Source organism: Bacidia gigantensis (genome assembly GCF_019456465.1).
Source record: "Bacidia gigantensis strain McMullin 20006 chromosome Unknown contig_245, whole genome shotgun sequence".
Lineage (NCBI taxonomy): Eukaryota > Fungi > Ascomycota > Lecanoromycetes > Lecanorales > Ramalinaceae > Bacidia > Bacidia gigantensis.
In genome coordinates, this window is record NW_025408601.1 from 1,570,736 (window position 1) to 1,582,020 (window position 11,285).

Below are 11,285 nucleotides of genomic sequence, written 5' to 3' on the forward strand. Positions count from 1 at the left end.
CTTAGCATGGAATATCTAGTGTAATCATATGCTTTGAAGCGGAACAAGTTGAATCTACGAACCTTACTTCGTTGCCCAGTTTTCGAGCTTGTAACATCAGAACTCCTTATGCTTTGAAGGCGTAAATTTTCGACGAATACTGTTGGGCCTCGTTCGGGCGTTCCTAGTATATGCACAATTAAGACTTGAAAGTTGAAGTGCAGAAGCGCATGTAGACAAAAGACATGATATCAGTTGGCTAATGAATGATTTTCACGTCAGGTCGTACTCATAACTGCAGCAAATCTCCAAGATGGATGGCCCCTAGTTGAAGGAACAATGTAGATTAGGGAAGTCGGCCAAATTAATTGCGAATGATAGGACGATTGATAACATTTGCCCAAAGTAATCCTTGTCGTTTTTCATTTGAACGTGGTGCAAGATCGAAGCAGCTGTCAGCATGAAACCATCAAGAATGGCGAAAAACTATGCACTTCAAGCTTTGCAAGAATGGACCCAAATGTTCCATGTCAGTGGGCTGATCGTTTTTGGTAGGGAAATCTGAGTAGATTGCAAGATCAGCATGGAGTCAAAACCAATGGAACGCCGAAAGGTGTTTTGCAATAGAAGTTTCAGGTAATCGAACCAAGTTGTCTCCACATTGTCTTGTGAGATTCGGTATTTGATAGTACAGGTTTGTTCATCATTGAAGGCTAGGAAAATGAGCTGAGGAAGGGACTTACAATGCTGTCACTGGTCTATATCTCGATGGTGGAGATGCATGTCCGTTACTCACTCATCCAGGTCATCTATCTAGACCTTGTTTGACGTCAAACTCAACGGAGGTCCGATCGAGCACTGAGGCCCACAAGCCAATCTGTCGAAGAGTCCATTAGTCTGCGATGTGTACCAGGGATATTCGAGAGAGCCGCTTTGTTAGAACATGATTCAGATAAATCCGTTTGGCTTGGATAGGTCATTCACCACGAGAGCCTGAGCTCAATTGGTAAGATAGGGGCGACACGGTGGTCATCACAATGAAAGAATCCGGTTTCGGACAGTACTTACATACACCTGGAGCCACAGACATGGCTTGCACTATTGCCATTTCAAAGACTCCATGTCTCTAAACAGGCTATCTGGACGTATTTTGTATACCTATGTCGAGGATGCGAAGAACATTGAGATGGGATTTGTGAATGTAGAATTGTGCGAGCTGCGAATTCAACCAGAATTTTCCCTGCACAGTGCACACCACGGGGCCACCAGGGGCTGCCGCGCGCTTGGAGTGGAGTGACGCCTTCTCTAGGCACCTCTTCGGAGCAAACCTGCTTAAATCTCAGAGGTTTTAGGTACTAGGCACCCCTAGAATGTGCGGCATTAATCACTGTTAGGCGGGCAAGCAGCCGCTTCTTCTTGCCTAGGCAGATATTCCATAGTTCTAGTGAAGGGCACTTCTGATAACTTGCACTACCTTCCCTCACGAACCATCAAACATGTCGGATCGTGAGTTTGGAGGCAATGATGACCTCTCCCTACCCAAAGGTATGTCTCACTTCTTGTTCTCACCTTTCCTTCACATCACATCAACATGTCCCCTCCAAAGCCCAGCACACCGGCCAAAGTCAAGTTCGGACCGCCATCATCTTTCAAAGCAACAGTAGTTCCAGCATTTGCTCTCCCACCTGGCACCAAACGACCCTGCCTCTACCAAATTTCCCAATACCAAGCACCAGACCCTCCAAAATCTCCCAGTCCAGATCACGATGAGCCCTCACTTCCAAAAGGCCCGCTGACTCTCCCCACAGCTACCGTCCAAAAAATCATCTCCGAGATCCTAGCCACGCCCTCCCAGAAAGGCGAACATGGGAAGCTCAGTGTAGCCTTCGCCCGCGACGCGAGAGAGCTTCTGATCGAATGCTGCGTCGAATTCATCACCCTCATTTCATCTGAGGCCAATGAGATTGCGGAGAAGGAGGCAAAGAAGACGATTGCAATTGAGCACATTGATAAGGCTTTGCGGGATCTAGGGTTTCCGGAGTATGTGAGGCCCGTGCTTGACAGCGCGGGGGACGCAAAGGAGATGCTGAAGGTGAGTTCTCTACGACAAGTTCTATAGCATGGCGGGAGGTGAGCGGAGGCTGATGTGCTTTTTGCCACAGACAAGGGAGAAGAGGACGACGAAGCTGGAGCAGAGTGGGTTGACGCAAGAGGAGCTTTTGGAACAGCAGCAGGCGCTGTTCAGGTCTGCGAATGAGAAGTACAACCAGGCGGACTGAAATGGGGGCATGCCAGGAGACTTGGTTTTGTGATTTTGGGCGTACGGGGATTTTGGGTGGAAGAATACCCCTTGCTGCGGAACTGCCAAAGAGACGACGTGAAGACGCACATGATGAGATGATGGAGGCATCCAGGTTCTTGTTTATTGCTAGATCTGCTTTTACTGGCATATAGTTTGGCACAAATGGGTATCAAGCTCGCACCTTCAATCATCTCTATCCCTGGCCAGTCATCATCTCAAATGTTGCAGGTTTTCTCCCATCCATGGCTACTGCAACACCAGTGTCCATTTCAATGGGTTGCATTGTTATTGGCGCAGCCTCAGTCAAGTCTTTCATGGATCCCTCTGCATTGCTCCCGTCCAAGGCCCAGAAATCGATTTCGTCAATCAGATCGTAAACGATATCCTCGGCAATCTGCTCATTGAAACGATCACACATAGGACGAAGCCTGCTCCGACTACCTGAAAAAGGCTTGTCAGGCCGTTGACTCGGATCGAAGCTTTCCCCATTCTCCATCTGGACATCTTCAAGTTCTAGGAGCTCCGTTGGAGGGTAAGCAAAATCAGGTCCAAAGTTGGCTTCAGCTGCTCCGCCTCTGAAGACGCTGATGGCCGGATAATAGCCCAACATGCCGTCATCAAGACCTTCGCGGGACGTGGGCTGTGGCACAGGCTTCGAAGCAGGAGGGAGGAAGGCCAGAAGATCAGTGAAAGGAGTGCCCATGAGCTCACCATTCTTGTAGACTTTGATGCTCGAAAAGGGTAGGGTTCTCAGTTGTGGTATGGGATTGTTAGGACTTGGAGGGTCGACTTCGCTAGTTGTGTTGACGGGTAGAGGTGATGGATTCATGTAATCTTCCAGGGGTTTGGTGTAACCGTACTCGAAATTTTCCCAATATCTGCGTGTCCGGTAGGGAAATACGGTGCGATCCCGAACGATGTTTGGCTCTTCGATAGATGCCGCGGGATCTAAGTCGTCAGAAGAGTCCACCGCCTTGTTGTATACACCCTCAACCACTTTACGGTGAAATGGCAGCGACGGTAGAGTGATCTCCAGACCAATCACATCACCTTCACAAAGATCTGACACCGCGAAATCGAGTGGTCGAGATCGCGTGACTTTCTGACCGCCCACATCTCGTATACCATACGAGTAAGCATCGAATCCAACTGGACCTTCGAGCGTCGCTTCTCTTCGTGCCCATCCTACCCTTACGTGACCTTCGGCTTCCTCTTTTGTGCCTTGCTCATTTGGCGGCTTTACACCACTCAATATCCTGCATTCCCAATACCACCGACCCTCCCGTGCCCCGACATTTGCTCTGCACATACGAAACCCCTTTTCTGTAGATACCGCATTGCTTTTGTCGAATAGGACTTGAGCTGAAGCATCTTCGTATGCCATATGTGCCCCATAAGGTTCAGGTTCAGTAAGGCGCATGTACTGAATGGCCGTGAATTGTGGATCTGCAATTGCATTGGCATACCGGAAACCTTTCTTGTTAGTGATGAGCTCCGTCGCCTGATGAAATGTTCGCCCTTTCCTAGTGGAGACCGGTATGAAGAGAGGAGGGGGCGGCGGCTCAAAATCGATGCTTGTTGGAGCATTGAGCCTGTATCTAGTTGGACGAGGGTAATCTAGTTCTTTCGCAGCCTTTTTCACACCTTTTTTGCTAGTAGCTGTAGGCTCTGGTGATTCTTTCCGTACTTTCGCGGTTGGCTTCTTCGTCCGCTCCTCACGGATGCGAGTGCTGGGGTTGAGGGGAGATGCGACGGCTGGGGCATGCTTGTCTTCAATTGGGAGAGGACGCTTTTGAGGGATAGAGGCGGGTTGACTAGAGATAGGAGCATCGGTGAGGTCTGCCATTACGACAACTGGTAGCGCACGAGAGCACCATACGAATTGAAGGCTTTGGAATGGAGTGAGGTAGAAATTATCCACGCGTGCTGTCGAAGACGCGCCGGGTGGCGCCCTTAGAGCTCCGGTAGGGCACGAAGAGCCGTCGCTCCAGGGACTCTTTTGCTTAGTAATTGCTTAGTAAGCTCACGAGGCCAAGATGTTTCAATCTTTCAACGATGAAACAAGTGAAGCGAACCCTACACGGAGACATATGGGCTCTGTGCCCTGTCGCAGACCATGTTCCAAGTATGGAAGTTCGTAGGATCATAGAGATTTTGCTAATGGCGCTTTAGAGGATAAAAGCATCAATTGATTCGGCTTTGGAACAGGAGCAAGCCAGAGCTCGAGCTTCTCAAAGCTCACCTTCAAGGTCTGGACCTGGTGCTAGGAGAGTCGCAAATAGAGCCATCTCTCCCAACAGAAGAAGTAGTCGGCCGGTCTCACGCGATCGGCGAGATGGCTCCAGCAAGGGTCCAGATCCTGCAGACTTCGAAGCAGCATTCGTCATTGATGAGGAAGAGCTGAGCAGGGCAGGCACTCCTAGACCAGCGCAAGATACAGAAGAGCATGAAGACAGCACGGATCGACGATCCTCAAACGCAAGGCTACGAGAGGAAGGACTGGTGACGCAGGAAAACGGAGGAGACTCCGATGCTCCAACGCCTGAGCTACCAAGTGAAGTTCGCATGAAATTGAGAAGACTTGAAAAGCTCGAGGGCAGATATCAGGAGCTATTGCGATCGTACCGGATAGCTCATGCTCGTGTGCAAACAATTGACAGCTTCGAGACCTCACTACGAGAAAATACCCCCTAACATCAATCAGCGAGCCGAAAGCCTTCATTGAGTACCTGAACCAAGTCAATCTGAAAGGTGATATGGTGTTAGATGAGCTCAGGCGTGTTTCGAATGAAAGAGACTCATTCAAGCAAAGGCTCCAGGAAGCTGAAGAGAAGACACGGGAGGCATATGATGAGGCTGCTAAGCTTCGACTGGATAAGCCGTCTGAGAAAGTTTCCGAGGATGAAAGTGACGAATCTAAAAGGAGAGTTGCGCGCCAGAACGAAGCCGACGCACAGGATATGAGTGAAGGGGATCCCCTTGGTGCGACGAAGAAATCGCCGCCTTCATCAATCAAGTCACCCACCATTGGCATTCCTAAGTTATCCCTTTTTTCTCCAAAGCTGAAATCAATGGCTTCACCAAAGTCTCGACAGGGTTCTGAAGACCTCTTTTCCTACGACGGCGAATTCCCCAGACTGGAAGGAGAAATTCAATCGAAGCAAGAGAAGATTGAGAGCCTAGAGAATGACGTCCAGAAGCTCAAGACCGATCTTTCGGTTACACGTGAATCAACACAAAGTATGGTCCAGACTCTCGAGGAAGCAACCAGAGAGGTGAATTCTATGAGGGAAAGCAGGGACAGATCGGAAGCCGACGCAAGAGAGCAGCAAGACGCGCTGGAGAGGACTGTCTTAAAGTTACGAGAAGATATTCAAGCCGCTGAAGCCAAGTCGAAGCACACTGAACAGACCCAAAGCTCGACCAATAACGATCGAATCGCAGAGCTTGAAAGCCTACTGGAGTCGACCAAATCAGAGCTCGAAGAATTACGTGCTTCAATGGCTCAGAGCGAAGAGAAGATAGAGGAATTAGATGCGCTACGGCGCAATGTGAGTCAGCTAGAAGCCCAACTTTCAGAAGCCAAAAAAGATCATAAGCACAGCCAGAGCCAAGCATCAATCTTTGAAGAGTCAGCAGCGGCACTTCGTTTACAGCTTCGGGATGCTGAAGCAAAGATTCAAGAAAACACCAAGAGCCTAGAAAAGTCATTGAAGGCGGGCGAGAAAGATGAGAACGCCACGGCACCACCTCATACCCAGGGTTCAGAGCAGCCTACAGCCATTCAAAATGCACCTACAGGCCCGAAGAAGAACAAGAAGAAGAAAAAGAAGGCCGGGAAACCGACGGCAGGGGAAACTAGAGATGCAACAGACCAAGTAGACCAAGAAGACAAAGCTGCGCCGGAGCTAACAACGACTGATTCTACGGTCCAGGGAGTAACGAGTGATGGACTCCAACAAGAGATTGCACGGTTGCAAGCTCTCCTCGAAGAGAAAGATACCATGCTTCACAAGTTACAATCCAAAATGAGTGACCAGGAAGGACTTCAAGAGGAGATTGAGACACTCCGAGATGACCTGGTTAATGTTGGTCAAGAGCACGTAGAGGCAAAAGACCAGATAAAGGAACTCAAGGCACAGAAAAGTGCGTTAGAGGAGACAGTCAAAGATCTCGAAAAGGAACTCGCTGAGACTAGAGGAGCAAATGAAAATGCTACGGCTGGATCTGAACAGAAACACAAAGATCTAAGCGCTCATTTTGAAGAATTGAAAGTGAAGGCGACAACCCTGCAGACGGATTTGTCTGCCGCACAGCACCTAGCCTCTTCGCGCTTCAGAGACCTCGAAGGCCTTAGATCGAGACTTCAGAAGGCACAGCCAGAGATTGACGCATTGAGAGGAGAAGCAGCTGAGGTGAAAATAGCGAAAGAAGCACTCGCTAAGAAGGATGCGGAGTTCAAGAGACTCGATTCCAGGCACGAAGAGATGCGTGCTGAGGTGACGAAGCTCAGACAGACCATGAACAATCGTGAGGCGGAGATCAAGTCACTGAATCAGCTGAACATGCAGGAGGCTAACAGTCGTGCTTCTGCCGAGGATACATCCAATAGAGCCAAACAAGACTTATCAAGGCTTGAGGTGGAAAAGCGCCAAACGACTGAGAGTATGGATCGAATCTCGAAGGAGCTGGGCAAAGTCCGTGAAGATCTAGCGCTCCAGAGGTCTCGACTACGGGAGACGGAACAGCAATTTGCTAAGCATCGTAATGATAGTGAGGGTCTCAAAGAGGAAATTGAGCTGAAGTCTGCACAATATTCAAGCGCGCAAAGCTTGATGTCTAGCATGCGCGATCAAACCGCAGAAATGGCTACGCAGTTGAAGGAAGCGCGTAGCCGGTGTGAAAGCTTGGACGAAGAAGTAGCTGAGGCCCATCGGCTGCTCAGTGAGCGGAGCCGAGAGGGCGAAACGATGAGGAGATTGCTCGCAGACGTAGAGAGCCGAGCAGATGCCCGAACTAGGGAAATGAAAGATCGGATGGATGCAGCGATTGAAGAGAGAGATCGAGCTGAGGAAGAAGCTAGCACTTCTGCTCGGCGACGGACACGAGAGATAGAGGATCTTCGAAATAAACACCGTGACCTTGAAAGAAATCTGAAGCGAGCTGAAGAAGACAAAGAGGAACTAGAGATTGCCCAGCGTGATTGGAAGAGACGGCGAGAAGACCTTGAGCACCAAGCAGGACAAAGTACGCACGAAAGTGAAGAGATTCGCAAAGCTATGGGTGAGTTACGAGATGCGCTGGACGAGAGTGAGAAGCAGGCCCGGGACCTTGAGAAGCAAAAGGCGGAACTCAGGAGGTCTGTGGAAGAAACGCAGCATCGATTAGAGAAATTACAAAAGTCCAACAAGGTGAGTGATGCCGTGGGTGATGGGACTGTATATGCTTATGGTCCTACAGTCTATGGCCGACGAAATTGCAAAAGTGCGGGAAAGCAAACGAACAGCGACCCCAGATGTTGGATCTTCAAGGACGTCCTTTGACTCCCCGAATCGACTTGGCTCGCCAGCTCCTGTACAGCGGACGCATTCTGGCTCCAAGGCCAATGGGGTCAATGCAGGATCGTCGGGAACAATCGACTATGCCTACCTCAAGAACGTTCTCCTGCAGTTCTTGGAGCAGAAAGACAAAAAGTATCAGGTGCAGCTGATCCCAGTGCTTGGAATGCTTCTCCACTTTGACAAGTGAGCAGTCCTCAATGGCCTTATGGTAAGCTCACAGTGTTGACGATTCGATAGGAAAGACGAACAGAAGTGGATGTCAGCTGTCATTGCCAAAGCTTGAAAGTTCGTCAGGTCAGAGGGCAGAACTATCTTGAGCAGGGTGATGCTCTGAGCAGACGTCTACCAGTCCGCTCTGGTTGTGTGGGTCTACACCGAGCCCCGATGACGACCGAGGACAGGATGGTCCATTAATTCTCTGCAAATGCAAAGCAGAGCTCAGAACAGACACTGCGGTATCAAGTCGGGCTAGCGGTAGGGTTGCGCTTCTTCAGTTGCCCTAGGGCGCCTTGCCTGCCCGCGGCGGATTATCGATTAGGCGCCTCGGGCCCCAAGAAAGGGCAAAAAAGCCAAGCGAAATCACAATTGGGGGGGGCGTAATCTGCCCCACCAGTGATGTCCGCCCGCATTTGCAATTGACATCTCCATCCGAAATTCCCCACCGCCGCGTGTAGACGGCCAGCTGCGTCATCGGCCACAAATCCCATCAAGCCAGCAGAGTTAAGCTGTTGACTAGCGCTTCAATTATACATGAAAACCACATCCCACCAAGACAAGGCCACCACTATTGCCCTCCTAATGCTGACCGAGCCTTGACTAACACCCCTTCTTCACCATTCCATTTGCTCGCCTTTGATTCTCCGCATTCTACTGCTTTTCGTGGGCGCTACCGTTCACGTGCAAGCTCCATTGCCTCCCCGGAGCTTCTTCCTGTCTACTTCCCTGCTCGTCCACAGCGTGAAGAAATCCCCACAGCTGTTTGACGGATCCGACAGGTTCCCGAGCCCATCTTTCAATCATGTCGTCACTAGCATTCAGAGGAAACCCGCGGGTGAAGTCGCAATCGCGTCAGGCGTCCATGGACCCTCACAATGAAAGCAAGTGCCCTTCTTGACCATTCCCTCACAGAGCTTGGTCGCTGACAATGGCCTACAATTCAGTCAATCCTTACACAGACCACTATATTGGTAATTACAGCTTATGAACAGACCTCGAAGCTTTCCTGCTGATCTTTCCTAGGAATCGATGTTGGTACAGGGAGCGCAAGGGCTTGTGTGATCAATAGCAAAGGAGATATTGTTGGACTAGCTTCCGAAAACATCGGGCTATGGCAGCCAGAACAAGGATATTACGTTCGTTTGCCCTCAAACACATCTCGTGTAGTTCTTCTCGCTAAGACCTGTCCAGGAGCAATCAACGACAGACATCTGGCGCTGCATCTGCACCTCTGTCAAGCGTATCCTCGATCAGCAGAACCTTGATCCCTCCACCATCCGCGGTCTTGCCTTTGACGCTACCTGTTCTCTTGCAGTATTTTCTGAAGATACAGACGAACCCGTCTCTGTGACTCATCCAAGATATGACAATGATCGGAATATCGTGCTATGGCTGGATCACAGGCCTGTGGAAGAGACGGCAAAGATCAACGCTACAGAACATAACCTACTGAGATATGTGGGAGGTACTATGTCCATTGAGATGGAAATCCCAAAAGTGCTTTGGTTGAAGAACAATATGCCGAAAGAGCTGTTCGATCGCTGCAAATTCTATGATTTGACGGACGCCCTCACACACATGGCCACTGGTAACGAGAACAGAAGCTTTTGCAGCACAGTCTGCAAACAAGGTTACGTACCGGTCGGCGTTGATGGGAGTGTGAAAGGCTGGCAAGGCGATTTCTTGGAGACCATTGGCCTGGGTGATCTCGTAAAAGACAACTTTAGACGCTTGGGTGGAGTCAACAAAGAAGTGAGTTCCACAGATTACGATCGAGTACCAATTTGAAGACTAACACATAAAGAATGGCCACTACCTTTCCGCCGGCGAAAAATGTGGTACGCTATCCGAAAAGGCTGCGAACGAACTGGGCCTGCCAGCCGGCATCGCTGTGGGTAGCGGCGTCATTGATGCCTACGCCGGCTGGATTGGAACTGTAGGTGCGAAAGTACATCTCGGTGGGGGAGCACTCAGCTCTGAATACGCCAGCAACGACTGGCACCAAGCCTTCACCCGTCTAGCCGCCGTCGCCGGTACCTCGACCTGCCACATCGCCATGTCGCCAAAACCGGTCTTCGTAAAGGGCGTATGGGGTCCGTACCGCGACGTGCTCATCCCCGACTATTGGCTTGCAGAAGGAGGACAATCCGCCACGGGTGAGCTCCTCAAACACGTAATCGAAACCCACCCAGCCTTTCAAACCGCACTTTCCACTGCGGAATCCTACAACGCGAACATCTATGACTACCTAAACGAGCACTTGAAGGACATGGCAGCCAAAGTCTCTGCACCGTCCATCAGCTATTTAGGCCGCCACTTCTTCTTCTACGGCGACCTCTTTGGCAACCGCTCCCCCATCGCAGACCCGCGCATGACAGGGTCCGTGATCGGGCTGTCATCCGACAAATCCATGGACGGGCTCGCACTGTACTATTACGGCTGCATGGAATTCATTGCCCTCCAAACCCACCAGATCATCGAAACCATGAACGAATCCGGCCATCAAATCAAGTCAATCTTCATGTCCGGCTCGCAATGCCAGAACAAAATCCTCATGGAACTCATGGCCTCAGCGTGTGACATGCCCGTCCTCATTCCCCAATACGTGCACGCAGCCGTGTGCCACGGCGCCGCAATGTTAGCCGCCAAAGCCGCCTCCGCGGACCGGAACGGAAAGAGTGAAGATCTCTGGTCTATCATGGATCGGATGTCCAAGCCTGGAAGGGCGGTATTGCCGACGGAGGACCAGCATGAGAAGGATTTGTTGAAGGTGAAGTATAATGTTTTCTTGGAGCAGTGCCATAGCCAGAGGAAGTATCGCGGGGAGATTGATGATATTGTGAATAAATGGAGTGAGAACACTGGGAAGATGGATGAGAAGGAGGCGAAGCCGAAGGCTGAGCAGGGAGAGAAGGCAAAAGCTGGGGGTGGGCTTAATACGGTGCTACCCGGTAGTGTGGTGTGATTGAAGGGGGGTTTTAAGGTGATGCGTGGATATACGGTCGTACTTTTTTAGAGAAATAGTGAAGCTTTGGGTTTTGAAAATATAGAAAAAGAACATTTTGCATACTGAAGCACGTCCATCCGAAATGTTGCGAAGCCATGTCAGTTCCACTAAGGCAGCAAATAGATCCTGTGTATATGTGTAAACGTGCCAACGTGCCAAAGTGCAAATGAGAAATCGTAGAGTGGATGAGCATGGGCAAAAAATCAAAAACATACAACAA

General features: G+C 50.2%; 4 protein-coding genes across 4 annotated transcripts; 3 read left to right on the top strand and 1 right to left on the bottom strand.

The window, feature by feature from the left end:
* Positions 1-1,570: 1,570 nt before the first annotated feature.
* KY384_005553 (uncharacterized protein) lies at positions 1,571-2,258 on the top strand (the record flags this gene model as incomplete). The annotated part of the gene is made up of 2 exons (XM_044814053.1): positions 1,571-2,071; positions 2,142-2,258. The coding sequence occupies 2 exons, from the start codon at positions 1,571-1,573 to the stop codon at positions 2,256-2,258; spliced, it is 618 nt and encodes a 205-aa protein (XP_044669354.1).
* Positions 2,259-2,474: 216 nt separating this feature from the next.
* Positions 2,475-4,127, bottom strand: KY384_005554 (uncharacterized protein; the record flags this gene model as incomplete). The annotated part of the gene is made up of 1 exon (XM_044814054.1): positions 2,475-4,127. The coding sequence occupies one exon, from the start codon at positions 4,125-4,127 to the stop codon at positions 2,475-2,477; it is 1,653 nt and encodes a 550-aa protein (XP_044669355.1).
* Positions 4,128-4,397: 270 nt separating this feature from the next.
* KY384_005555 (uncharacterized protein) lies at positions 4,398-8,029 on the top strand (the record flags this gene model as incomplete). The annotated part of the gene is made up of 4 exons (XM_044814055.1): positions 4,398-4,406; positions 4,454-4,922; positions 4,997-7,692; positions 7,742-8,029. The coding sequence occupies 4 exons, from the start codon at positions 4,398-4,400 to the stop codon at positions 8,027-8,029; spliced, it is 3,462 nt and encodes a 1,153-aa protein (XP_044669356.1).
* A 957-nt stretch (positions 8,030-8,986) lies between these two features.
* On the top strand, positions 8,987-11,023 carry KY384_005556 (uncharacterized protein; the record flags this gene model as incomplete). Its single annotated transcript, XM_044814056.1, has 4 exons — positions 8,987-9,029; positions 9,082-9,194; positions 9,250-9,810; positions 9,863-11,023. The coding sequence occupies 4 exons, from the start codon at positions 8,987-8,989 to the stop codon at positions 11,021-11,023; spliced, it is 1,878 nt and encodes a 625-aa protein (XP_044669357.1).
* Positions 11,024-11,285: the final 262 nt, after the last annotated feature.